Below are 25,210 nucleotides of genomic sequence, written 5' to 3'. Positions count from 1 at the left end.
GCTCTGCCACATTGGCCATTCTGATAACAGATTCAGCCCCGGCTGCCACTTGTAGCTGGAGAGTATCAAGATGGACAGGAATATTGCTGAGAAGATACCCACTGAGAAACCAGTCAGTATTTCAGAGAGCTTTTACCTAGTCAAAGAAAGCTTCCTGTGCAAAGAGTGTCTGAATAGGTGCCAAGCTGAGAGGAAGGAGCTGAGGGAGGAATACATACCATACTGTGTTCTTAACTCAAGAGTGCCTTTCACTTACAGTACTGCATTCATTCATCATGATCATCATCATATATGGAAAAAAATAAGTTCCTGAAGTCTCTAAACCAGAAAAGAAAGACACAGATTCTGAGTTTGTCTCATTCAGAGAAGGCCTTCCTTTCTATGATGAACCATCACTTTAGTGTGATCTTTATTAGTTTCAGACCAAAATACATTTCAAAAGATATTTTAGGGCGAAGAAAATACATTTACAACCTTACAGTAGAATGTATATCAAAGTATCATTTAAAATATATTTAGTGAAATAATAATAATGATAACAATAATAATAAAAGTAACAATGTTTTATGTACATCTGAGTCAAAGGTCTAGCAAGAATGAGGTTGTTTATTCATTTGCTTACAGTATTTCACATTACAAAATATCTCACTATAATGTAGCATTAACTTTACTTTGAAATTAATTATCTGTCAGTGATACAGTAAACAAGATACAACAACTGTTTATGTACACTTTCATGTCTCTTTAACAAAAACAAAATCCTCATTCAGAAATCTGTCTTCCATTCGATGGTATGTGTGTGTATGTGTGTACACTTTAGTTTTTGACAATATAGTACTTAAAGGAACACACTCCACTTTTTTTGGAAATGGGCTCATTCTCCATCTCCCTCAGAGTTAAAAGTGCAGCGTCTTCTTTGTAGATCTGTAGGTTAACAGGACTTTGGAGCGGGATCTTAAGGGATGGGGCGTGGCCAGGATTTTTGCTTGAGGCGCCATATTAGCAGGCCAAACAAATGCTTGCTGTGTGATCCGTTGCACACACACAGACACGCATACACATTTCCACACACATACCATCATATAGAAGAGAGATTTCTGAATACAGATTTTTTTTGTTAAAGAAACATGAAAGACCTCAACCTAAGGTTAAATGTATAAACTTGAACTTGAAAAAAACATCTTCATGACGCAACCGAAAGAATCATGAATCTGAAAAGCGACATGATTTTTCTGGATTTTATTTTGTCGACTTATGAAGTTATATATATTGTTTTGTATATTTTTGAAATTCCTTAAGGAGAAGATTGCTGTTTGGCTGATTGGTCCTAACCAATTACTGTATAAAAAGATGAATGATGCGACAGCACTTCCTCCCATTGGGGGAAAATGAAGCCAAAATATCCCGCTTGTGGGCGCTGCCATGTTCCACTTTTGGAGCCAGAGTCTGCTCAGTAGTAACTCGTGGTGGAGCGTCTCTGGACATGACCGCGAACACGCCCCCTTACGCTTTTTACATAGCCCGGCTGCTTCGTCTCTAATTCTGCAGGGTATGATGTCAATACAGTAGATAGATTGCCTTTGGACTCCTCATCCAAAGGCAGCCTGTCACAACCTGCTCCATTAGGAGATGGACCCCAGAAAAGGAGGATGCTCTGAGAGACTGCTATGACACCACAGACTGGGATGTGCTTCTGATCCCACATGGTGAGGACAGAGGCGGCGACACACTGTCATACTTATTATGTCAACTTTTGTGTGGATGCGGTCGCCCTTGCTAAGGTGGTACGGTGTTATCCTAATAAAACCGTGGGTAACACAGGAAGTCAAAGCTGTCCTCAACATGAAGGAGGAGGCCTTCTGGAGCAAAGTGAAAGAGGAGATGAAAGCAGCACAGCCCGCTCACGCCTGGACAAGGGAAAAGGCACGATCAGGATCCTGTTTCTTGACTTTGAGTGCCTTTGAGGGCCCCGTCTGCTCCAGGAAAAGCTGAACAGGATGCAGGTGGACCCCTGCCAGGTTGCTTGGATCGCCAACAATCTCACCAACAGACCACAGTACATTAGGCTGAAGGACATCAGGGCTGACATTGTGGTCAGCAGCACAGGAGCACCACAGGGTGCTCAGGTAGAGGAGTACAGGAGGCTTCTGAGGAATTTTGTTACATGGAGTCCCACAAACCACCTGCAACTCAACACCTCAAAGACCACTGGTTGTGGACTTTAGGAGGTCCATACCAGGTCCACTGCCAGTTCAGATAGAGGGAGAGGAGATGGAGGTGGTCAACTAGTACAATACCTCGGGCTGTGGGTAGACAACAAACTGGACTGGTCATGCAAAAAAAGCAGACTGTACTTCCTCTGGAGACTGAGGTCTTTCAACATCTGCAGGAAGCTCCTGAGGATGTTTTACCAGTTGGCAGTTGCTGGAGTACTATTCTATGCTGTGGTGTGCTGGGGGAGCAGCACAGCAAAGATGGACTCATCCAGGCTGGAAAAACTAATCAACAAGGTGGCTGGCATAAAGCTGGATACTCTGGTGACAGTGGCAGAGAAGAGGACATTAAAGATGGCTTATGTGAAAACGGGAGAATTGATGATTTAATTTCTGGTTTTACACTAAAATGGTCTTCTAACAGGTAAACATAAGAAACTTTTTTTTTTTTTTTTTTACACCAAAAACATAAATCATAACTTTAAAAATGCAGGATCTGAATCTTACCTTCACAACAGTACTGATAACATCAGCACATCTTCTGAAGGGATTCCTTGACAAAGGCTGTAAGTCTGCAGCCAGGGGTTAATATTTCACATCTGATTTCTCCTTTTTTGCTCTTCTTCCCAGAAAGCAGCAGTGGTTTGTAGCCAAGGCCATTAGTTTTTCAAGCTGCAATAAAACATAATATTTATTTGGTCAATATTGTAATATTGAATAATGCAAGTTAAAGCCACTCAGGGTGATCTTTACCTAGTGGTGAGTTAAGGTTTTTGTACTTGCTGTGTTCGTTTTCTTCTCTGAAGTACAGGAGAACGACTAACTTTTAAAAGACTTCATTTGCTGTAGCAGTTGAAATGACAAGTTGCAGCACGCTGGACCTTGATGTGAATCAGCGATCTGCTTCACAAAAAGGATGGCCCTGTAAGCAGGCAATACAGTTTTATACCACAACAAAAACAAGTATTATTATGACTATCTTCTTCTGAGAAGCAACCCAGTGGTCCTGCCATTTCCCTTGCGAATCTTATAAGAAAAATACACAAAATAATACAGAAACAATTCAACAATCAGACAAACAAATACAACTTAACCAGGATCCAATGTTTTGCTGCTTTGAAATACCATAATTCAAACCTTAAAGTCAAATCCAATCATATTAATAAATGCCATTTAACAGCTAATATAGGACTATACCACAAAAGCAAATAATGAAAAAACTACACTTCCAGAACATCTAGAAATATCTCCACACCTGCACTAATTCCATTCAAAAAGTGAAAGTTGTAAAATGAATACATTCATTCCACACTGATATATTTCAAGTGTTTATTTTTTAAAAGTTTGATGATTATAACTGACAACTAATGAAAACGCCAAATCCAGTATCTCAGAAAATTAGAATATTACGTAAGACCAATACAAAGAAAGGATTTTTTGAACTCTTGGCCAACTGAAAAGTATGAACACGAAAAGTATGAGCATGTACAGCACTCAATAGGCTACGTTCACACTGCAGGTCTTAATACTCAATTCCGATTTTTTGATCAAATCCGATTTTTTTGTCTGCTCGTTCACACTACAAATAAAATGCGACAGCAAACGCGCTCTAGTGTGAACGCTCAAAGCGGCTCGCATGCGCAAAAGAAGATGTCACACACAACGCGCTCTGTTTAGACCCAGAGCAACAGTATTGTTTGACTGATGGCCCTTAATATAAAGACTTCGGACTTCACGTTTCCCAATTTTTGCTTTAAGTTATTTTGTTATTTACATAATAATGTAAATAACCTAATAATGATCCTTATTGCTGTTTAAGAGAGGAGCGGTGCTTCAAAGGATAGCTGCAGATTTCTGTCAGAATCTGCAGATTATACAGTACAAATAAAATGTTCACATTGTCTTCCCAACAGTTTCACTTACATCTACACTGGATGGCCAGGAAGCGTTCGCGATGTCTTCTCGGGCGCTTCTCTGGCGCTGATAATTGGCTTCAGTCTTGTGTCGGTGACGTAAAAGGCGGATTTAATGCGACTTGACCGTTCAAACAGCAGTCGCTTTCTAATACATCGGATATGTATCGGATTCAGTACCACATACGAAAGTGACCCAGATCGGATTTGAAAATATCGGATTTGCGCCGTTCACACTGTCATAGCATGATCGGATATGGGTCGCATAGGGTCAAAAAAATCGGATTTGATGCGCTTTCGCCTGCAGTGTGAACGTAGCCTTAGTTGGGGCTCCTGTTGCCTGAATTACTACAGCAATAAGGCGTGGCATGGAATCAGTCTGTGGCACTGCTCAGGTGTGATGAGAGCCCAGATTGCTCTGATAGTGGCCTTCAGCTCTTCTGCATTGTTGCCGAGTCTGCTGAATATTTAAATATTCAAGGCAAGCAGAATATTCCACAATAAAACCGAACTACAGCTTCAATATCCTGCTTGTACATGAATGCAATAACAATAATGATCAAATAACATGACAAAGTCAAAAGGAACATTTCTAAATATATATATTTCAGCACTTTCACTATTTAAACGTAAGACCAGTTTAAGGAAGAGGACTCCCTTACTGCATTTATTTATATTATATTATCTGTATAGCACTTTAGAGCACACCTTTCACTTTATTAAAAGCACCTTATCAAGCACTTTATTTAGCATTGCACTTTAAGCATGGATTTGCACACAAGAAGTTTAAATATTTATTGACTATTTATTGGGAATTTTAAAATCAGTTGGTAGCCTTATTTCAGATCCTGCACAGCTGCTCCTCATCAAGGAATGTGGTGGTTGTCTGTCAGGAGAGAAGAATGGTGATCGAGATTGTGATTAAGGTTTACCAGTAAGGAAAACTAATGCAAATGTGTGTGTGAAATCTAGGGATAAAAGTGGTGCAAATAAGTGTAAGATAATGATTACTCGCCTTTCTTGCCTGTGTCCTTTTCAAGGTGTTTGGGCAAATGTTTCCCTGGGGGTCCAGACACCATTTAAAGGTTCCGGGAGAGACCATTGGTAAAGAGAGTGTGGTGAATCTTTTTGTGCTTGGGTTTTTATAATGTTGGGTTTGGTGTAACATTAAGTGTGAAATATTTATTAATATGTAAATGTGAAAATGTATTTATGTATTTATTTATTCTTATTGATATATTGTATACTGTGATGGAAGGTTGGGATTTAAGAATTTACCTGAGAGTGGAATAACGGTTAAGTCTGTGACAGCTGAACATATTTAAGGCTGCCAGTTGTCATTAGAGGATGGATTTTTGTGCTGTGAAGTATGGAACGCCAGGACTGCCATAATGAATTAATTAAATACACCATTAAATAATTAATTAAATGTGTCAATAATTAATTAAAATTGGAATTAATTAATTAAATAAATAGTTATGACACATGTAATTAATTAATTATTGACACATTTAATTAATTATTTATGTATTTCACATTTTAATTAATTATTGACACATTTAATTAATTAATTATTGACACATTTAATTAATTATTTATGTATTTCACATTTTAATTAATTATTGACACATTTAATTAATTATTGACACATTTAATTAATTATTTAATGATATATTTATTTATTTCATTTTGGCAGTCCTGACGCCTGGCTCTCGTCATGAAATAATTTTATCTGTCAGCCTCACCCATCAAACTCAGGGGGCGGGGTTAACGCTGCCCATGCAGCTTCTCTAACATTTGATTGGTTGCCGTGCAAAGTAAGTCAAAACAGGTCGATCCTAGATAATCGATTGCTTGTGTAGACTTGGGGCAGCCAGTTATCCCAGAATGCAGATCAAATCACAGGCCGTTTTTCTGTCACCAGCTACACTTTTAACAGTGTTTTAGCCGCGAATGTCGCGCCGTATGTCTGGTCAGGTTGTCAACATAGAACATGTTTGCAAAAGTGCTCAGATGTTTTCAGAGATTTCACTAGCTCTGCTAACAGTTAGCATGCAGAGCGCACCGAGGGGGTACATTAACCGGTTTGTTTACATATTCCACTCTCCGTGTTCCACATGTTGCATTCGCAGATTCTCATTTTCACCGAACGATCGTCTCTTTCCGCCTGGTCTTGTGTCTCTGTGCTTCTGTAACATAAAGAACGAGCTGACATTTTTCTTACGAAACCAGCGATCAGCTCAGCAGACCCTCAGTTTACCTGCATGCATCCTCCTCCTCATCTGTCAGCTGTTTAACACCTGCTGCTAATTCAAGAAACACGCCTAGTTACCTGGTGATAGTCACAGTTTAACTGCACAAGATAAGTAAATATAGTATTTTCCCCGAGCGCAGAGCTGCTGGAGCTTGTTTCCTTACAGAGCACTTTATAGGCGAACAGCTTCATCAGCGGCTGATGTCCAATCACCAGCACACAGCTTTCAAACCTCAGCTGAGTTTTAGCTCTCAGTGGTTAAACGCTGGACTTCATTCACTCAGGTTCTGTCTGTCGGGTCACGTTTACTTCGCTGTTTTATTTACAACTGAGCAAATCGGTTTGGCTGAGGTTAAAGTTACGTTTCATAACTGCATAGTTTCACAGACGTTTAATGAACCACTGGCACATGTGTTAGACTGAACTATCATCTAAATATCATCTGTTTTTTAATAGTTATTCAACTGTATTCTAAGCACCAGCTGTCTGTTAGAATGTGATTTTTTTTCTCTCTCTGTTGGCAGAGGTATAAAAATGCACAGGAAAATCTGACGTGCATGGCAAACTTCACCGACGATATTTAGGGAGGAATAAACACACATCAAACATAAATGAACCATTTGCCTGTCTCCATAATTGAGAGCATTTTCTCTTCTTATGTCAACACTCTCTCTCTCTCTCTCTTTTTTTTTTTTTTTTTTTTTTTTTTTTTTTGCTTTTTCGGTCATGTTATGTTTACCTGTCAAAGGCTTGTTACAAACTATGAAACACATTGTGCAGACTTCTGGATGTTAGAAGAAAACGAATACTGCTCATGAATGAGACTAAAGGCAGGAAGGTGTCCTTTAAAACTAAACATGTTAATAGGACCTCCCTGTTTATATCATAGTTTATGATATAGCACGTGTATTTCAGTAATAGCCTGCTGAGGCCACTATACGTGCTGGCCTCATATCAAATGTGAAGGCAGACTGAGTCTATGTTTGACGTTTGTTTATATCTAATCTTCCTTTTCAAACATTTAAACAGCAGCGAGTCTGCAGCTGAGGGAATACAAATTCAAATTGTCGGAACAGGTTTGCTCGTTTCTTGGATTCATTTGGTGATTTATTAAATGTATAACTGTGTGGTGGGGCGTGGTCTGCGGTGCCGTGCAGGGAGGGCGGACGCACCTGCACGGCATCCTTAATCACGCCCGCCTAGTTAAAAACACGGGGACTGAGGGGTTTGGGGGTGTTGTGGTGTGGTGAGATGTAAATAAAGATGACTCTGAACGTTGCTCCGTGGTCCCGCCGTGTCTTATTCACGCCACATTGGTGCCGAAACCCAGGAGGCAGCACGGCGGGTCCATATCGGAGCCAGGGAATGGAGGAGCTGGCCCAGAGGGTGGCCGAAATGGCGGCCGCCCAGCGGGAGCAGGCGGCGGAGGTGCGTCGCCAGCAGGAAGAGCTGCAGGACCAGTCCGAGCGGCACCTGGAAAGGATTGGGGAGCTGGCGGCGCTGCTCTGGGCCTGGGCGCCACCCCCACAGGTGTGTCCCGAGGACAGTGAAGCGGTGGAGGAGCCGCGTGAGGCACCTCAGCAGCCGGAGGTGGCAGACGAGGCGCGCGGGGATCTGCGCCTGCCGGAGGAGGGGGAACAGCCAGGTGAAGGGCTGCTCCTGCCGGGAGTGGTGGATGAGCCGCTCCAACCGGAGGCGGCAGACGAGGTGCGCGAGGGTCTGCGCCGGTTGGAGAAAGAGGAGCTGCACGAGGGGCTGCTCGAGCCGGGAGTGGCGGCGGAGGGAGCAGTAGTGACGGAGGAGTCGCGCTATGGGCTGCTCCAGCAGGGAGCGACAGCGGTGACGGAGGGGCCGCGCAAGGAGCTGGAGGTCCCAGTGCCAGGGGAGCTTGCTTGAGTGGAACTGGCGAGCGAGGCGGGCGCCACGCTTGAGATCGCCGTGCTCGCCAGACCGGCCTCACCACCACCAGAGGCCTGTACACGCCACACCTCTGCCCAGCCACCTGTGAGCTGGGGCTCACGCTTGTGCCGGCCGCGCCGGGTGCACCTGTCACGTGTCCGACTTCCGAACCAGCTTTGCCTGCGCCGCTGGATTCGCGGGCGGCCGCCTGAACTCGCACCTCCCCGTCGCTTGGCCGGGGCCTGGGGGTGCCAGCTGTCCGGGCTGATTCCCTCTCCCACTGGCGGTGGGGGAGTAGGTTCGGCCGGATGGCTCCCCGGCCTCAATCGGGCGATGGGGGTATGTGGTGGGGCGTGGTCTGCGGTGCCGTGCAGGGAGGGCGGACGCACCTGCACGGCATCCTTAATCACGCCCGCCTAGTTAAAAACACGGGGACTGAGGGGTTTGGGGGTGTTGTGGTGTGGTGAGATGTAAATAAAGATGACTCTGAACGTTGCTCCGTGGTCCCGCCGTGTCTTATTCACGCCACAAACTGTTATTCTAATCTGCTGCTGAGTCTCTTACACTTTTCTTTATGCTGTATATTTTCACGTCTCTGGAATAGTTGGCAGTTAGATAGTCAGCTGGGAAACTTTGTGTTAACTCATGGAGCTGAGGATATCGTGGATATGCTGACCTCGCTGCGTGGTGTACAGAGCGAGGTCAGCATGATTAATATTCACAATAAAAATATTAGCCGAACATCATGAAGTCTGTATGTGTTTCATAGTGTCGAACAACCTTTGTACAGTTAAAGCCAGCAATTACTACATGACAGAAACACCAACGTTATCTCTTTTATGTGTTTATACACAGGTCACGCTGATTACTGAACAAAAACCCAAAGATCAGATGTTAAACAGATTTATTTGCTCTCTCTCCTCCTTAAACATGTTTTTAATGTTAGTTATAATTCAGAATTGGCGACTGAAACACGTAGGACACATAAGAACATCAGGAAATAAAACACCGATAAATATAACCTCAGTAAAAGAAGTCAGCGGGGGTTACTACAGCTGTGTACCGGGGCCTGCGCTTTGTCGGTGGGATTGCTTGCGAGGCGAGCGGGTCTATCCCACGCTTTGCCGTGAGACTGGGACGACATCTCCGAAATCATCGAAACACTTTTGCAAAGAGGCTGTATCTTGACAAACCGACCAGACACATGAAGATTAAACCACTACATTCTCGGCTAAAAAAATATTAAAACGGTATTTGGTAACACACAAACAGGGTTTTTCAAAGCTCAGTTCTGTTAGCTTCCACATGCCGGTTGTTGTGTGCTAGAAACAATGGCCACCAGGCCAAAGCAATGGTTTTGACTCGATCAGCGTTAACCCCGCCCCCTGAGTTTGATGGGTGAGGCTGACAGATAAAATTATTTCATGATGAGAGCCAGGCGTCAGGACTGCCAAAATGAAATAAATAAATATATCATTAAATAATTAATTAAATGTGTCAATAATTAATTAAATGTGTCAATAATTAATTAAAATGTGAAATACATTAATAATTAATTAAATATGTCAATAATTAATTAATTAAATGTGTCAATAATTAATTAAAACGTGAAATACATAAATAATTAATTAAATGTGTCAATAATTAATTAATTACATATATCATAACTATTTATTTAATTAATTAATTCCAATTTTAATTAATTATTGCCACATTTAATTAATTATTTAATGGTGTATTTAATTAATTCATTATGGCAGTCCTGGCGTTCCATAGTGAAGAAGCTTAACAAATTAATTGTTGTAAGGAGAGCTGTATAGCAAATAAATGCGTTTTTTGGTTCCACTACACTTGCCTTGGTCCATCTCACTGTGTTTCCAGCCGCTAAGGGCCGCCCTGTTACAACCAGTAACCGAGAGTTTATTTTCTGCAGTGTTGTTCAAAGTATTTGAAGGGAACAAGAATTTCCCCACTTCGGTCCAAATGATCTCCCTTTATTTTGACAAATACGCTAGGATTACTGCAGCCCCCCAGCCCGAGACTACTACTGCAGGCAATTTGACAACATTTTGCTTGTCACTTACAGGTTGGCTGTGCTCTGCAAAATAGAGGCCACTGGAAACAATGATCTCCTCAAGATGGTTGAATGAAGAATTATAACACTATCATGTTATTTTTTTCCACCCTCCTAACAGAATTTCATTACATTATGACTTTTTGTTCCAGTGACACAACACAAAACTGCAGTTTTGCGTTGTTGGGAGCTTTTAAGGACCAGCCTTGAATCTTACAGATTTGATAAGTGAAGACTGGATGTGTAGTGAACAGAGCTCGGATAATCTGGACAAATTACGCAGGCTGCATCTGCAAATCAGAACCAGCTTTAGATTTGATGCTGGCAGACAGGCATGCATGTCTCAGGGTGATTACACACTAACACATTGTGATTAATTACACACATTTTTATACATTTTATTAACAAGATTAAAAAAAACATAGAAAAAGCAACAAAAAAGATACACCAAAAGAAATATTATCTGACACTGTATTTCTCTTTCTTTTATACACAAATTCTTGTCACCAAAGCTTTGAAAATCATTAAATGTAAACACAAATAAGCAATTAGAATTCATACAGTTTAAAATAAACATGGATATCCAGATACAGTTAATATAATTAACAATATAACAATTATCATACACGTGGAAAGAAATGTTCTCACAGCATCATTTATACCATGGAAGAAAAAGAAGCTTTTCCACCATGGATTATGCAATTTCATTCTTCTTGAGGCAGTTAAGGTTAGAATGGCAAATGAAATACACAGAAAATAACATATGCAGCTAAACTATTTGGCATTGATACAGTGCATGAATACAGAAACGTGGCAACAAAGATTTCAGTGCGAATACATTGTTTAAGGCAAGACTTTACTGATTCCACTGGGAAAAGATCTCTTATGAAGCTATCCATCAACTGGTAGGTTTTGTACGAAAAAGCTCCCTAATTGTTCTTAAGTGAATAATTTCTTAGCTGATTTGAAACATGAGTGAAGATTTTAATAAGAGAAGAGAGAGACACAATCTTCCCTTACTATTTTCTTTTTCAATGCAGCAAACCTCTTCAAACCTCTTCAAAGTTCTTCTGTGCTCCAGTGTCAGTCTTTTGCTCACTTCCAAATTAACCAGTCATTTCCTACAGATGTCAGTCACCTTACCACTGCCTCCTGCATGTTTTCTCCATTCAAGGCTGGTAGTCATCATAAGAGTCTTCTGTGTGAAGAAAGAAACTTGAAAAGGATGCCGAATAAGTGAAAATGATGTCAAAGTTACCCAATTCTGTCAAATGAGAAGTGCTTTGCAGCTTTGCATGGCTCACAGCTGAACACAGTCCACAGTGATTTAGTCACGTGCAGCTACTAAAACAAGCTGGTTTAGTTCATCTCCTTTTAAGTCAACCATTCTTTAAACCATCTGTCTTCTGATTGGCTGCACCTCATAAACGTAAGGTGTGGACAGCAGATTGGGACTTCAGCACTCTCAGCCAAAATGATCATATTACTATATAAGAAACACCACCACCACAACAACAACAACAAAAAACACACACCAGAATGTGAGAATAGAAATCCTGCCTACTGTAGCGCTCCTCTTACACCAGACAAACATGCATGTACTTACACATGTACTTCATTAGTTAACACAAAACAAAAAACAGGCCTGGATCTTCATACTCATTACATTCACAGGGTTGCATGATTAGTAGCCTTTCTCTAGCTGCTAACCTGTTTGCTGAGGAAGCATGTGGCAGCCTCCGCTGTTGTCACAAACACCCGGTGGTCCAATCTCGCCCGGCTGACCTGGTGTTCCGGGGATCCCAGATGGCCCCAGCATACCATTTTCTCCTTTGGGACCTGGGATTCCCAGCTTAGACTCACCAGGAGGTCCTGTGGATACACATTTTAAAACAGTAATACTACATTTTATTTTAGGTGCTTATCAAAACACTCATGCTACGAGACAGTCAAAAACAAGGAGTTTATCATTATTCATTATTAGCACATATAGCAACGGCTGCTTTTCCAAACAGCTGAATTCTTCTACTGGTTCACCACAGGGTTGTTGTCTCTCTCCTCTACTATATTTTTGTACACTAATGACTGTCGCAGTACACAGGCTAACAGGCATTTCATTAAATATGCAGCTTACAGTCATTGTAAGCCTTCTTCATGGTGAAGAGGATTCCCATTGGCCTGTTGTGGATGAGTTTGCTTCTTGGTGTGATCAGTCATTCTTAAAGATCAACACTTTGAAAACTAAGGACATGGTAATTGACTTCAGGAACCATTCCCCCCATTCTGCACTGACAGTAGTAAATGGTGCAGCCATTGAACTGGTGGACAGTTACAAGTATTTGGGAGTTGTTCGTTATAAGGCTCTGTCCTTTGAGTCATGTCTTGCTGCTACAGTGAAAAAGGATCAACAACGAGTGTACTTTTTAAGGAGACTGAGAGGTTTTAACTGAATGATGACCCTTTTTTATAAAGGTTTTATTGAATCTGTTTTAATGGTCTGTATCATTGCTTGGTATGGTAATGTGTGTTTGAACAATAAGACCAGACTTAGTAATCTGGGTAAAGTGGCTGGTCAGATTTCAGGGAAGTCTCAGGTCCAGCTTGTGGACTTTTATAACAGGCAAGTGCTGTGGAAGACAACCTCTGTCATGTTGTGTTCAGACCATCCTTTCTTTAATAATTTTCAGCTGCTTCCCTCAGGTCGTCAATATAAAGTGCTTGGAGTAAAGACCAAGAGACAGAGTGTCTTTTGTACCTGTTGCTATTGTCATGGATAATAATACTAAACATAAGGGTTGTTGCCATTACACATTGCACTTTGTTGATGACAAAATTTGGGCTGTTCTCTCTGGGCTTTTTAAAAAATATATATTTATTTATTTTTTTGTGTGTGTGTTGTCTTTGTTTGTTTTTGTCTTTCTGTGTATGGACAGACTGCAAACCAACTTCCCACTGGGGACAATAAAGTTACCATTGACCATTGACATCATTTCAAGTTTGGTAACTTTGAATGTGTGTGTGCTTTTATTATGTTACTTATACAGAGGTACCTGCTAATCCCTTGACCCCTGGGTGACCCTGGACATTGGACCCTGCATCACCTTTGTCCCCAGGCACACCTTTCCTTCCTGCAGAGAGGGAAGAGACAAATCAATGTGATAACTTTGGTTAAACATCAAACTGTAAGTGATGTTTTGCTTCCAACAAACTATCTACTAAGCTTACCTTGCTCTCCTGGATATCCAGGCCTGCCAGGTGTTCCCCTTGGGCCTACACGACCCTGTGAGCCCCTCTCACCCGGTGGGCCCTTGGGCCCTGGTATTCCTGGTTCCCCTGGAGGCCCCACTGGCTCTTCAATTGGAACTGGCTTACGACCGATCTCGTTAATGAACATGTCGAGTTTTAACACCTCCTCTGAAAAAGCAAAGAATAAAAATGTTTTGGCACTCTTATTGGACTCTTCCTCACAGTGAGGAGGGCAAACAGCACTGCAGACAGTATGCATTTCTGACATGCTTGCTTTTAGAGTGCTTACTATGTACTAGTTGTTCACAGGCCTGTGTGACCAGTTGGTAGATCATAGCCATGGACTGAGGTTCTCCCTGTAAAAAAACAGAGTTACAAACTGTTTGTCCAGATAAAGTCAATTGAAAAGAAACTGAAACATTTTAGAAGGTATTTAAAAAGAAGATCAGATGCCATTACAGCTGATCTATATGAAAAAAAGAAGATAATGATGATATAACACACCTTTTCTCCTCTTTCCCCTTTATTACCTGGCAAGCCCTGTAGTGTAGAGTGTAAAGATAAATAACCAGCTGTAAGGACAGGTCAGACTTTTATGTGATATTTATTTCCTAGGTCTTACCGTAGGTCCCACAGGACCTGGGGGGCCCCTTTCTCCTATAGGCCCTGGGTATCCTGGCATTCCTTGGAAACCCTGTTTAAACATGATAGATAGAATATGCTAGATGCATAAACCTACAGTGAGTCAGACACAAAGTCCTGATAGCAAACAGTTTTATTATACACACACCACATGTTTGATTGACTTTACTTGATAAGGTCAGGACACATAAAAGAGCAGCTCATTACACCTCACTAAGGAGGTGAAGAACCGTTTCCCAGTGGTTCCCCTTGGAATTGTTAGTCTGTTTGTCTATCAATCCCACTTCTCAAGTCCACTTTCACTTGCGTAATTAAATAACATACTACATTAGTTTTTAAAAAAGTGTACTGTGTAATATGTGTAATAACTACTTTTTCTGAGTAATGACCAAACACTGATCACAACAGAGAGGGGAAATACCTCCGACATGCACAAACATTTGACCACACAGCATGCAAATCATTTGCAACATATAACGTAACGTGCATGTAATGTCTTTGATATGTTGCTTAGCAATGGTGGTGACTCTCAAAGTGGAGCCAATGAGAATCCAATGAGTATCAATAAGAGAATTGATAAGGAATTTAATTAAAGTGATACCAATAATTGAATAGGAATTGCTAAATTGGTAACAACTTCAACCTCACTGTATAAAAAATAAAAGAACCAAATGAACAGCAGTTGAGCTGAATGTTGTTTTCTGTGTTGAACTACAGTGACCGTATTTCATTTCAAAGTTTGATTAAACAAACCCACCGGCACAATGTACATTTCAAATTCCTTTAATTTTTTTTTTTTTTTTTTTTGTGTCCCGTTTGGATCTTTAGCCATCAGAATTGTTGTCTTAAGGCCAAGAAAGATGCCAAGCGGATTTATTTTACCAAGTGGATCATCATGGCCTTGCCATATTGGTCCATTTGATTGACCTTTATTATAATTATGAATTTATTTTATTTTCAGTTGCTACAAACGGGACAGACATGACTGGGGGATAGGACAGGGAGAGAGAATGAAAGAAAGAGAGGGAGAGAAAGAAAACCAAAGGGGAGAAGAGACGGTGAGAAGGGGGAGAAGAAAGAAAGAAAAACAAACAAAAAAAACAAAACACCTGGGTCACCTGTATGGAGAAAAAAAACAGAAGAGAAAGCAAACAACAAAGAGCAACATAATAAAAAAAACGGCACCATCACAATAAACTAGCTAGCAGTAGATATCAGTAGATACTAAATAATAAACGATATTGTGCAGCACGCAAGATAGACAGCGTACAATGTGCTTTGAGGCAGCAGCCAAGAAAGCTGTAGTCCGCGTCTGTGAATACCCATGTGTACACCTGTGTGCATACCTGTGTGGATCAGCATGCTTGCATTCCAAAGGTTTCCATGTAACGATCTGCTAGGGAGTGTGGGGAGCCACAGCCCCGTCCTCCAGGGTATGAAGCAGGTATGGAGGAGATCAAAACTCCAGACATCCAGAGGTCCCCAGAACACAAGAGACCAAGGAAGACCAACAGAGGGGCAGCCGCGCCACTGTCCCAGTAAGAGCTGAGGAGAGTCCCAGATGAGGGCTCACTCAGCAGCCGCGGAGCAGAAGCCAGGGGGGGTTGCAGTGACGCGCCCGTGAGCTCCGCCGGCAGCCAGCTGTGCCTGAGTGACCGAGCCCCAGGCCGAGAGGCCGGGGGCACCCCACCTCCGAAGTGGCCCGAGCGAGCCCCAGGCTCCAGGCCCCGATAAGCGGCCGCCAAGGAGTGAGCCGGTGTGTACCCGGACGCCCACCCCCAGACACAAAGAACCACCAACGCACCGACACCTGAGGGAGTCCGCCACTGGCAGGGGAAGTGGTGGGTGGAGATAGGCCTCCAAACCTTGGAGGGCCTGAGATGTCCCCAGAGAGGTGGCGTCTGATACCCAACCTGACATATAGACACAGACATACAGGCACACACAGACACAAACATCCATCCCCACCCTCATGCTCTCATATGCACTCACTCCACACTCAACCAACATGGAGACAGACATAAAGAGACGCTGTACACACGATCACACTCCCCAAGCGTACTCTACGAACCGGGTCTAGGTACCCTTGCCCCTGGAGGGGGGAACTGCACCCAGACCCAGGTAGTGTTACCCTTTTCCCTGCGGTGGGGAGAGGCAGACCGCCCCGACTCCGCAGCAGCAGGGAGGCCCCACACTCCAGACCGCAGCTGGACGGCCAACTCCTCCTAGCCCCCCCACTCCAGCAGGCCGCAGAGAACGGGGGTGAGAGAAGACTCCAAACCTCCCTCCACCCGCTCATTGTAGTGTTGATGCATGTGTGTTCTAAGGTGCAATTAAAACCCAGGAGGGCATGGAGCTACCTGCCAGAGAGCAGCAGGTAAGCGCATGGTCCCTCCTGCTAGCCCTCAATGTCTACGTGTATTCAAAATTGAGAGGTGGGCAACGACGCCAGGGGTGAAGTGTACACCCTGATGGTAATTTGGACTCTGTGTATCGTGCCCACCCCCAAGATCCTATATGTATGTGTAATGAGAGTGTGAGTAATGTGAATGTCTAAGTTGTGGGATAAAATTGAGGCAGAGGCAGCCAGAAGGGGACAGAGGGGGGGGGGGGGGGGGGGGGGGGTAGCCTCCTCTGCACCCTGGTGACATACCCCTACTCCAAGACCCTGCATGTGTGGGTGGTTGTGGTGGAGCGGGAAGAGGGAGGCAGCTGGAGATGGGGAGGGAAGGAAGGGAGGGGCAGGTGACCCCTCCCTGGGGCCAGCTCCCCCGCTGACCCCAGTAGGCACTCCCATACTCCGCGACCCGCCAGGGAAAGGGGGCCCAGGCCCATCCAGACCGGGGCCCAGCGCAGCAGCGCCCCCCGGCCCCACAGAGCCCGGGACAGTCCACCCAACCCCACCACAGAGAAAACTGCACTCACCCCACCATCCATTCATCTTCCAGACTACATGAGACAATAGACGCCCAGGCTGAGATCTTCCTCCACCTCTCCTGTATCTCCCCCTCCTGCAGAGAGTTCCTGAGGAGAGGAAAGCTCCTGCAAGATGTGACAATCTCCCCCACCAGTTGAAGAGCCCCCCAGGCGGCTCGACGCACCGGCGGCACCCTGCGCCAGGGATGGGCCCCCATGCACCCACCCGCCCACAACCCCGGCAACACACAAACCAGGACCCAAGGCCCCGAGGCCCGGCCAGGGCCCCAGCCCAGAGACGGAGCGCCCCCAGAACCTCACGCCCATCCCGGACCCACCCAGGGGCAGACAGGCTACCAGGTCAGTAACCCACGTCCGTCAGCACAGACCCTCCCCTAGCCCCGCTGCACGCAGCCACGAGGAAACAGTCACCCGAGAGCCAAAAGAGCCCCCACCCGGACATGACCGCTACCCCGGGTTGAGCCCCCCAAGGAAGATGCCTCCGGGGAACCCCCCTTTAATTTTAAATATGTTCATATTGTCTATTCTTATTTAATTCACTTAATATACAGAATTCACCTGCTTGCTGCTTACATGCTACTACTGCACATTCACCTAATGTATATATTATATATGATGTTCTTCCTCCCCCCCCTTTTTTGCACAAGTCGAGGAGCGTGTCAGGTTACATTTCACTGTGTGTTATACCTGTATAACTATGCATGTGACAAATAAAGAACCTTGAACCTTGAACAAAGATACTTTGTCCTGAGAGTGGTGCTAGAGGACAGCTTGTGTAGTGTCTAAAATGGAAAAGGTTCGTTCACAGTCTAAACTGTTCCCTGATGATAAGATGCACTTTCTCAAACTCAGTGTCACTGCCCAAACTTAAAATTGGCAGCAAAGGCAAAAATGCATACAAACAGATGAAGATGTATTTACGCTTTACCCTGGGTCCAGTGATGCCGGGTGCGCCCATGTTCCCTTCCACACCTCTGATGCCCTGTGAGAGATGTAGCAGAGAGATGAGGACAGAAACAGAGCTCAGCTTGATGCATTCTGTGCTGACTGAGATCAAGCAGCTCACCTTGGCACCTGCGATTCCCTCCTCCCCTTTTTGACCTGGTGGTCCTGGTACCCCCTAGAGAGACAGAGTAGGTTGAGACAGAGAGCTGTTAGAAGCAGATGGTTAGGTTCTGGTGACTCCATTACTTCACTTTAAACTTACCTGCACTCCCGGTCGCCCAGGATCTCCCTTCTCTCCCCTTGCTCCTGGTGGACCCTAAAGAAATTAATACGAGTACGTTTTTGCACAATAAACTATCCACATGGATGCACATACATTTGTTTGGCAAAGCTTTCACCATAGTTACTGTATTGGTACACATTTAACCCTCTGGGTTCGACATTATATTATAGTATTTTTTTAATGAGTGTACGTGATGTGTTGGTTGTATGTTTGTTGTTTGTTTTGACATACTGCGAATCAACTTCCCATCAGGGACAATAAAGTTACCATTGACATTGACCATTGACAGATGGGCGAGTCCAAATGACATGGTTTGAAGTGCAGACTTCAAACTATATACCAGCTTTTAAATAGTGTTTATATCCCATCTAAAATTCGGGTTATGATAAATAATTTTCAGCATACTTTTTCCTGAGTACTGTTGTCATGTTTAGTGCAGGAAGAAACAGTAAACACTGGACTTTGTAAGGACAGTGCTTCCCTTGCAGGCAAAAAAAAAAAAAACGACAAAAAACTGTGTAGCCGGACACATTAGGTTGTGCTGAAAAGAAATGTTACAAAACAAGGCAAAGTAAACTGTTTCTAAGGTGAAATATAAAGGTAAAATCCAAAGTAGTCAAACACAGCCAATTATACCCTGGACCCCAGAGGGTTAAATCTACCTTTTTGCCCTGCATTGTAATGCCTCGTGGCCCGATGCTGCCCACAGGTCCAAGGCCTCCCTCAAGTCCAGGATTTCCTGGAGGACCTACTTCTCCCTGAAAAAATAAATAAATAAATAAGAGACTAATTCAAAGAAAAGTGAGACTTACAGGTAGATGGTTCTGGTTTCAACAAACAGTCTGAGATATTATCTATGTTATGTTCTCATGTTCATGAGTCTGATTAAGTTCCCTTCCACTGTCAGTTGCGCATTGATGTAACACTCATTTATTGTGTATTGTGTATGCGTTAGTCCCAGTAGGGAAATTACTCCTCTGCATTTAACTCTTTCACCCAGTGAAGCAGTGGGCAGCCACCAATGTAGCGCCCGGGGAGCATTGTGTGGGGACGGTACCTTGCTCAGGGGTACCTCAGGGTAGCCGTTCCAACCTTCAGATCATGGGGCAAACACTCTACCTACTGAGCGATCCCTACCTACACTGTGACTGAAACTACATGGAAACAGCTGTTCAACAGCTGCATTTGTATTTTTTTAGCTGATTCTTTGCATATTTTCTTCAGGGAATATTTAATCGTTAAAAAAAAAGTAATGCCTGTTTGCTAAGTCTCCTCTTGTGGCAGGAGCAGCAGGGTTTAAGCTGTTCAACTTCTCAGGCAAAATGAGAAAAACCTGACTGTTATACACAAACTTCTAAATAAAGCCATGACTGCATCTGAAAGGTCTGAATAAAGCTTTCAGCTCACCTTTTGGCCATGTTCTCCTTTTTCACCTTTTTCGCCACGAGGGCCTGGCTTCCCCTGGGAAAGAAGACAAAGAACTGAGTGTTTAACAGTGAGGAATCATGCAACAAGTACTCTGGGTGTGTTTGAGGTGACATACAGGTGGTCCAGGGGGACCAGGAGCTCCAGGGACGTCAGAGGAACAGGTACATGTGTACGCAGGGGCAGGGCAGCTCTCCTCATCTCTCTTACACAGACACAATAATAAAGATATTAAGTGAGCAAATTTACACTGCTCTTAGAAAGGTTCTCTCAATGTTGCACCACCACTTGGTAAAAAAAATCATGACAGCTATATGATTTTTTTGTGAAATAATAAGGGTTGAAGAAAGGTGAATGTAAATATTAGCACACTGACCACTCCAGGCAGGTCACAGCAGGTATCCTCTGAAGCCCACGTGGTGTTACAGACGATTTCAAAAGACTGCAGCTGAAACTGGAAGTGATGAAGAGCACAGAACAGACATTGAATACAGGACAGAGGAAGTGATCATCCACAGTTTTTAAAGGTATGTTTAGAGTGCATTAATAGGCTGAGCTAGAATTAATATCAAAGAATGTTAAATACCGGGGCTGAGCCACTGTTAGGTCCTCGGGTCTTCACCAGTTTTCCCAGCATCTCAAATCCATCGGTGGGCAGGTTGCCTAGAGGACGGGCTGGCCTCTCACCCACGTGCTGACAGTCCACAGACAAGGATACACTCACCTGGCTAACAGAAAGGTGAACCTGCCAAATGGAAGAAAATGTGCCGTTTAGGCGTCTGAGGTCTAAGTCATCATGTCTACTAACACTAACCCTACCTCACACTTTGGGAGAGTCTTCCTCTCACAGTTCAATGAAATGCAGTGGGGTTAAGTTAAATGATGATCCTAAACTGCCCATCATTAAAACAAATGTGAGAGTGGACGGTTATCTCTCTGCCAGCGACCATAGGGCGCTTCTCAGCGTAGGGTAGCCTATTTTCCTAGTTTTACATTCACCTTGTGGAAACTGCCATAGAACAGCCTGTGGACCTGTGGCTGGTCAAAGGTCAGCTCCTGCACTTCACCTCTGTAGTCCAGACTGAAGTATAACAGGTGCTTGGTGGTTGCTGCAAAAACACAAACACACAGGATAATAAGGTCATCATTTGTTATTTCCCGTAAAAGCCACAATAATGAGCTTAGGGAGGTGAGTTTACAGAAATGTGTTCACTTCTGTTCTCTGTTTTTGTTAAAGAACAATGTAGACGATTAAGGGACTGCAACAAGTCCAAAGACATGCTTCCAGTGCAGGAGGCGGGAAGGTGCAGGCAGTGTTACTCACGGTCAATCACCACTCCCATCTTTGGCTGGAAGTCATTGTCTGTGAGCTGCCAGAGAGCAAAAGGCTCCCTGGGTGTATCCTGCAGCATTCGGAAGGCAATGCTGATGGTGTGCTCTGGGGAGAAACCTGCGGGGTGGATAAACCTGGAAGGATGGCAAGACAGACCGCAAGATTCACTTTTTTCTATCACTGACTAAACACATTTCTGTGAAAGTTTACATAATTTTCCTTTCCATGCCTGAGTCTCACAAGCACAGCACAAAAAAGGACCATGTGATGTTAGGGTTGGCTTATGAGACATGCTACAAAAATTTTGAAAAGCATTGCATTAGTGTCTATGTCAGTGAACTGGTGTTTACTCAAATTAAAATACAATGACAAAGACAAGGTGGAGGACTGAAAGAAATTCTCACTTGGTGCTCTGTGTCAGTTGGACGTCTCTGTACAGAGTGTAGGTGGGGAGCGTGTTGAAGACAAAAGGCTCGGCTGCCACTCCCTCCACCGATGAGTGAGCTCTCTGAGTCAGACCAAAGGCTTCCATCATGTTGAACCCTAAACCAGCACAAACGTAACAGAAACACAGTGTGGTGCTTCCTTCGTAGTTGTTGTTGTTTGTTTTGTTTTTTTAAAGTTTCAGTTTAAAGGGAGGACAGCGTGTCTCACCTTTAACAATGCTGTTTCTGATGGTGACTTCAGGGCACACTGCAACACAAGAGTGTAAAAGTAGGCAAAAGTACTGCTGTATGCTCGGGTTTTATTCAAAAACAGTGTGTGCACACAGTCAAAGGAGCTTGCAAAGAAAAGCGTCTGGACTTCTTTAAGTTACTTGAAGTATACGATTCAAATGAATTGAATCGTATACTTCGTATACTTCAAGTAACTTAAAGAAGTCCAGACGCTTTTCTTTGCAAGCTCCTTTGACTACGATGACCTGGATGACTGAGAACCTTCACAGACACAGTGTGTGCACACACCAACTTCCTTAGAAATATTTCTTAGAAAACTTATTGTTTACAATTTAAAAACAAACGTGATCTCCATCGTATTAAAAAGCTTTGCATATCAGCACCACAGTCATTAAAAAACTATGCCCATTCTTACCAGAGGTCAACACTTTCACTTAATTTCTTTTTATATTAATCTTGAAGTTATTGTTTATTCCACAACTTGCTTCCGGTATGATGGCGCCTGTGTTTGGCTTCGCCGCTGCCGGGTGCAGTTTGTCACGTTCTATCGTCGTGTTTTTTTTCTCTACTCTGCTGTTTTTTATTTGTATCAATGATGTTCTGGCTGCCTTGGTTTATGATCGTTTGACGCTGTTATCAATCCGATCTTCAATGATGGCCCAAGATGTTCCATCTTCCTCCTCCTTTGGCACTTTCTATTCTCCGCACTTTCCCCCGCACTCCTTTGGCACTTTTCATCTACCGCCAGTGGCTGGATCCTCGGCCAGCGTTCTCAGCGTTCCCCGTAGTTCACGGAGAAGAAGAGGAAGGAGATCAGGTATCCAGGTGAAGCTTAGGCTTTTCTGGCGGCGGGGGCTGATTGGAAAGCGATGTCGTGCGGGTTTTGTTACCTACGCTCAAAACAGCTCCATAGAGAGGAATTTGTTCTCCACGGCCCTGCTTGGATATACAGGGCCTGGCTCTCCGAGACCGTGCTACCTCAGAAGGGTTCAATCCAGACTCTCCTGTTGACTGGCTTTTCATCCCCTCGGTGAGTGGAATATACGAACGTGAAGGCTCTAACCTCGAGTATTTACGTCCTTTAACTCGAGCTTCTCCTAATAATGATGCTCTCACCCCGCTGACTATGGCGCTCTTTAATGCCCGATCTTTGACTAATAAATCGTTTGTGCTTAACGATTTTATTGCTTCTAATAATCTGGACTTCCTGCTTCTGACCGAGACCTGGCAGCGGGGCTTGGACTATTCGTCTCTTATTGAAATGTGCCCAAATGGCTTTTCTGTCATCAGCCAGCCTCGGGGTTCTGGTCGTGGAGGAGGTCTCGCGGTGGCATTTCAGAGCCGTTTCAACTGCCGTTCAGTGAAAGTTGGACACTTTCTTTCTTTTGAATTGCAGCTCATTAAAATCGGTAGTAAGGATCCTTTTTACTGTGCTGTGGTGTATCGTCCACCCGGCCCTAACAGCTTGTTTTTAGCGGAGTTTAGCGACTTCCTGTCCTCTACTATGAGGTTGTCCAAATTGCTTTTAGTGGGGGATTTTAATATACATGTTGATGATGAGTCCGACCTGTTTGCCAGAGGTTTTATCAAAATTATGGATTCTTTTCATTTTACCCAGCATGTGTCCGGCCCCACACATAACAAAGGTCACACACTGGACCTTGTCTTTACCTTGGGTTTGAATATTGATTGTATTTGTTCTAAGGAGATTTTTATCTCTGACCATTATTGTATTCTTTTTAACATGTCTTTTCATGAGCCTATGTCTCCTGTTCACCGGGCAGTTATGTCGCGCATTATAAATTCCTCCACAGCACAGAAGTTCTCAGATGCTTTTAATTTAACACTATCCCCACAAAACGGTGTTGATTTCTCAACAGATCTATTTAATGATCATTGTCTTTCGATCTTAGATGAAATCTGTCCGGTTAAAATGAGACCTGTGCCTGTTTCCAAGTCCCTACCTTGGCTAAATGACAACATCCGCTCTATAAAACGTAATTGTCGTAAAGCTGAGCGGTTATGGAGGAGAACTCATTTAAATGTTCATCTCCTTTACTTAAAGGATCTTTTAGCCTCTTTTAACAATGCAATTAGAGATGCGAGGGCTGCTTACTTTTCTCAGTTGGTTGCAAAGAGCAGAGGTAATCCTAAGGTATTATTTGACACTATTACTGATATCATTACTCCTGCTCCACCTGCTGCCATTATTTCTTCTAATGAAGACTGCGAAACATTTCTTGCTTTCTTTTTAGAAAAAATTAGTAATATAAGTAAAAAATTGTCCCCATCAGCATCTGCACTGTCAGTTCCCACGCCAGTTCGGCCTGTTGTTTTAGAAAGATTTTTACCTGTTTCACTATCCGAGCTGGAAAAATAGTTAGTGCAACAAAAGTATCCTCTTGTTCACTCGACATTTTACCCGCATCGTTATTCAAAAATGTCTTTTACTCTATTGGTCCCTGTATGCTCACTATAATTAACACCTCTTTGGGATCTGGCAAAGTCCCTGCTTATTTTAAAACTGCTGTTATACACCCCCTGTTAACCCTTTAAGACCTACCATAGAACCAAGTCCGCCAGAGCTTATATTATATTTTTACATGCTGTGGAGCCATTTTTGGGAGCATTTCAAGTTGCTATACATCAATACAACCATTATAGCCCAGATTTTAATAATATGTATTCATTAAGTGCATAGTAATTACATAAATTGCAAAAAAGTGCAATAAACTACAAAAAAATTGAAAATCGTTTTTGATTTTTTAACATATATTTGTAGTTAGAGAAATTTAAGAGGCTTATCCCTCAAAACTGTAAATACAAAAAAGTTGCACAAAATAGTTTCCCACCACAGGAAATTTATTTTGAGTGTCTTCATAGTTTTATTTTTGAAATACACCAATTTTTATACACTGCAGGAAAAACGAAAATAAATATTATACTGCAAATTTGCAAAAAAGCAGCATATGCATCAAAATAAACTATTTCCAGCAGTGCAATATGAGTCCTAAGCATCCCAGAAACGACACAGAAAGTCATAAAGTCAAAGATAACTTTTAAAAAGAGCAGTATAGGCCCTGAGGCCCTGATCGCAAAAAAGACTACATTTCCGCGAAAATGACGTCACTTCCGGTTTCGGCCAGGTAATGGCGGAAATGCAAAAGTTCGCGCTGACATCTATTCCAACGTAGGAAGTGTTTTGAACAGCTGATCGGACCGGCAAAGCGTGTTTCTGGAATATTATGTTTTTGTTCCTGCAAGCGCTTTTTATGCAGTTTTTGCAAAGCTTTATGTGGAAGGAAACCGTGACCTAGGACAAGCTGATGGCACAATATGTAAGTACAACTCCTCCGGTTTCATATGCAA

The 25,210-nt window shown here is 43.2% G+C and overlaps 1 protein-coding gene and 1 long non-coding RNA gene across 5 annotated transcripts in view; both read right to left on the bottom strand.

Moving 5' to 3' along the window:
* Positions 1 to 1,085: 1,085 nt before the first annotated feature.
* On the bottom strand, positions 1,086 to 4,559 carry LOC309696728. Its single transcript, XR_014273636.1, has 3 exons — positions 2,967 to 4,559; positions 2,721 to 2,885; positions 1,086 to 2,534 (listed from the first exon to the last, which is right to left on the bottom strand). It is a non-coding gene; the product is annotated as an uncharacterized lncRNA (long non-coding RNA).
* A 6,176-nt stretch (positions 4,560 to 10,735) lies between these two features.
* LOC309696699 (collagen alpha-1(XX) chain-like) overlaps positions 10,736 to 25,210 on the bottom strand; it is a 45,958-nt gene continuing 31,483 nt past the window's right edge. For 3 of the 4 annotated variants that reach the window (XM_082518046.1, XM_082518044.1, XM_082518047.1), the window contains 19 exons: positions 21,819 to 21,857; positions 21,569 to 21,707; positions 21,156 to 21,298; positions 20,831 to 20,940; positions 20,418 to 20,576; positions 20,208 to 20,285; positions 19,950 to 20,036; positions 19,814 to 19,867; positions 19,069 to 19,164; positions 18,386 to 18,439; positions 18,245 to 18,298; positions 18,107 to 18,160; positions 14,222 to 14,293; positions 14,104 to 14,139; positions 13,889 to 13,955; positions 13,579 to 13,767; positions 13,404 to 13,481; positions 12,064 to 12,225; positions 10,736 to 11,551 (listed from right to left, as the gene is read on the bottom strand). In XM_082518046.1, the coding sequence (XP_082374172.1) occupies positions 11,523 to 11,551; positions 12,064 to 12,225; positions 13,404 to 13,481; positions 13,579 to 13,767; positions 13,889 to 13,955; positions 14,104 to 14,139; positions 14,222 to 14,293; positions 18,107 to 18,160; positions 18,245 to 18,298; positions 18,386 to 18,439; positions 19,069 to 19,164; positions 19,814 to 19,867; positions 19,950 to 20,036; positions 20,208 to 20,285; positions 20,418 to 20,576; positions 20,831 to 20,940; positions 21,156 to 21,298; positions 21,569 to 21,707; positions 21,819 to 21,857 (1,700 nt within the window). In that variant the 3' untranslated portion in view covers positions 10,736 to 11,522. The remainder of the gene's footprint in view (positions 11,552 to 12,063; positions 12,226 to 13,403; positions 13,482 to 13,578; positions 13,768 to 13,888; positions 13,956 to 14,103; positions 14,140 to 14,221; positions 14,294 to 18,106; positions 18,161 to 18,244; positions 18,299 to 18,385; positions 18,440 to 19,068; positions 19,165 to 19,813; positions 19,868 to 19,949; positions 20,037 to 20,207; positions 20,286 to 20,417; positions 20,577 to 20,830; positions 20,941 to 21,155; positions 21,299 to 21,568; positions 21,708 to 21,818; positions 21,858 to 25,210) is intronic. The other variant, XM_082518045.1, reaches the window with a different exon arrangement.

This window comes from Aulonocara stuartgranti, assembly GCF_965226115.1.
Source record: "Aulonocara stuartgranti genome assembly, chromosome: 20".
NCBI lineage: Eukaryota > Metazoa > Chordata > Actinopteri > Cichliformes > Cichlidae > Aulonocara > Aulonocara stuartgranti.
Note: the sequence above shows the minus strand (reverse complement) of the source record. Positions and strands in the feature narration are given on the sequence as shown.